This window comes from Priapulus caudatus, unplaced genomic scaffold (assembly GCF_000485595.1).
Source record: "Priapulus caudatus unplaced genomic scaffold, Priapulus_caudatus-5.0.1 Scaffold12240, whole genome shotgun sequence".
Classification (NCBI taxonomy): Eukaryota; Metazoa; Priapulida; class Priapulimorpha; order Priapulimorphida; family Priapulidae; genus Priapulus; species Priapulus caudatus.
Window position 1 is genome coordinate 1 of NW_014589301.1, and position 1,801 is coordinate 1,801.

A 1,801-nucleotide genomic window follows, 5' to 3' on the forward strand; every position below is an offset into this window, starting at 1 on the left:
ACATCGTTAGTGCTCCCTCACCTGTTAGCATTGCGATCACATCGTTAGTGCTCCCTCACCTGTTAGCGTTGCGATCACATCGTTAGTATTACCTGACTGAGCGCTGCATCCGTCGACAGGTAAAGCGTTAGAGAGTAACGCGTTCCTGAGTCCGCGCTGGGGCGGCATCGCAATCTACAACGTGCCTGACGCGCCCGAATCCTCGCCGGTGCCCCGCGAGGTCACCCTCCAGATGGCGCCCATCGTTAACGTCTTTCGTCACCAGCTGGCGCTGCTGCTGGGGATCGAACCAACGAAGGTGCGTGTGTGCAAACTTGCACATTCATACGACTTGATGAGACGTGAGCATGCGCGTCGTCCGGAGTTAACTATAGTCCCACCTGTGTATAAGGGTCAGTTGACGGTTACACCAAATATGTCCTTTGTAGACAGGGGCCTGTTCTATAGAAGTGGTTTCACTCTATAATTGTGACTCGAGGAAACCCACAAGAGTGTCTTTTTTTATAGGCAGGTGTTTGTTCTATAGAGATGGTTGTTAATGTAGTTTGGAATGTTAGTGGAAGTTCATGCTGTTCATCGCCCGGTATTATGTAACATGACAGTTGTATGATGGTATGTCACTTCTGCAATGCAGTTGACAGTTGACAGTTGACAGTGGACATGCTGCGTGACCATGGCATTGTCCTTCCGAATGTATCTTGAAATTCACGTGCGTAAGCGCCGGTATCGTGCAGAGAACTGTAGGCGTGTATCCACCCTTCACGCGTGGGGAGAAAGCACAGGGGAGAGAGCACAGGTGTTTTAACTCGGCGTGACATGCATTTACTCTAGGAAGGAGTACTGCCGAATGTTGGGAGGAGCCCACCAGATGGCAGCAGGATCACACACTGGGTGAGAGCTGAAGTGCTCATAGTAGCACAAACATATCTATCCTCCAATTATATTGAATGTATACATCGAACGTGGGTATGTTGATGGTGCTACTAGTACGTTCCCACTTAATATGTTTGCCAATAATGGTATCCACGGTGGTTTAGAATTTTCAGCGTCTTGACGTGCTCTATCGCCGTCGCTCAGTACTGATCAAGGTTTCCGCGCAGCAGACAGAAACAACTCGCAGTTTTTTTTTTAATTGCTCGTTAAAACGAAGCATCTTTCTCGCAGGAGATCGACGTGCTGCTGAGACAGAGGGCCGCTGAGAACCTGGTCACGGCTACGAACACGCTGCAGTCCCTCGCGCAGCTGCTGGAAGAGATCGGCAACATTGTCATCCGGGACGACATCGCGGAACAGGTGCGAGCTCGCCGCGACACATGCGCGCAGCATTTCGCTCTGGTATTTGCGCACACGAATGCTAGCGCGCGTCGTGCGTGTACATACGGTGGCGTTGTGACTGGTAGATGTTATGGGGTAGGTACCTCATGCCATGGCATTGCCAAAAACCAAGCGGTTCATCGGCTGTGTATCGCCAAGCATAGCATCTGTTCGTGATCAGGTGAAACTGCAGCAATCACTTTTTGATGCACTTCAGATCTGTCGTGAGAATCCCAAAAGTGCGAGCAATTCTATCGAATCTTTATCTGCCGGTCGTAGTCAATGCAGTCAAACCTGTGTATTAAGAGTCACTCAAAAGAAACCCACAAAATGACCTTTATAGATAGGTGTCTGCCTTTATAGACAGGTGTCTGCCTTTATAGACAGGTGTCTGCCTTTATAGACAGGTGTCTGCCTTTATAGACAGGTGTCTGCCTTTATAGACAGGTGTCTGCCTTTATAGACAGGTGTCTGCCTTATAAGGGTG

The 1,801-nt window shown here is 49.5% G+C and overlaps 1 protein-coding gene across 1 annotated transcript; it reads left to right on the forward strand.

Moving 5' to 3' along the window:
• Nucleotides 1-101: 101 nt before the first annotated feature.
• On the forward strand, nt 102-1,491 carry LOC106820367 (GPI transamidase component PIG-S-like; the record flags this gene model as incomplete). The annotated part of the gene is made up of 3 exons (XM_014824892.1): nt 102-298; nt 832-891; nt 1,165-1,491. Coding segments are annotated over 3 exons (584 nt in total), but the record flags the coding sequence as incomplete, so codon positions are not given.
• Between the last annotated feature and the right edge of the window lie 310 nt (nt 1,492-1,801).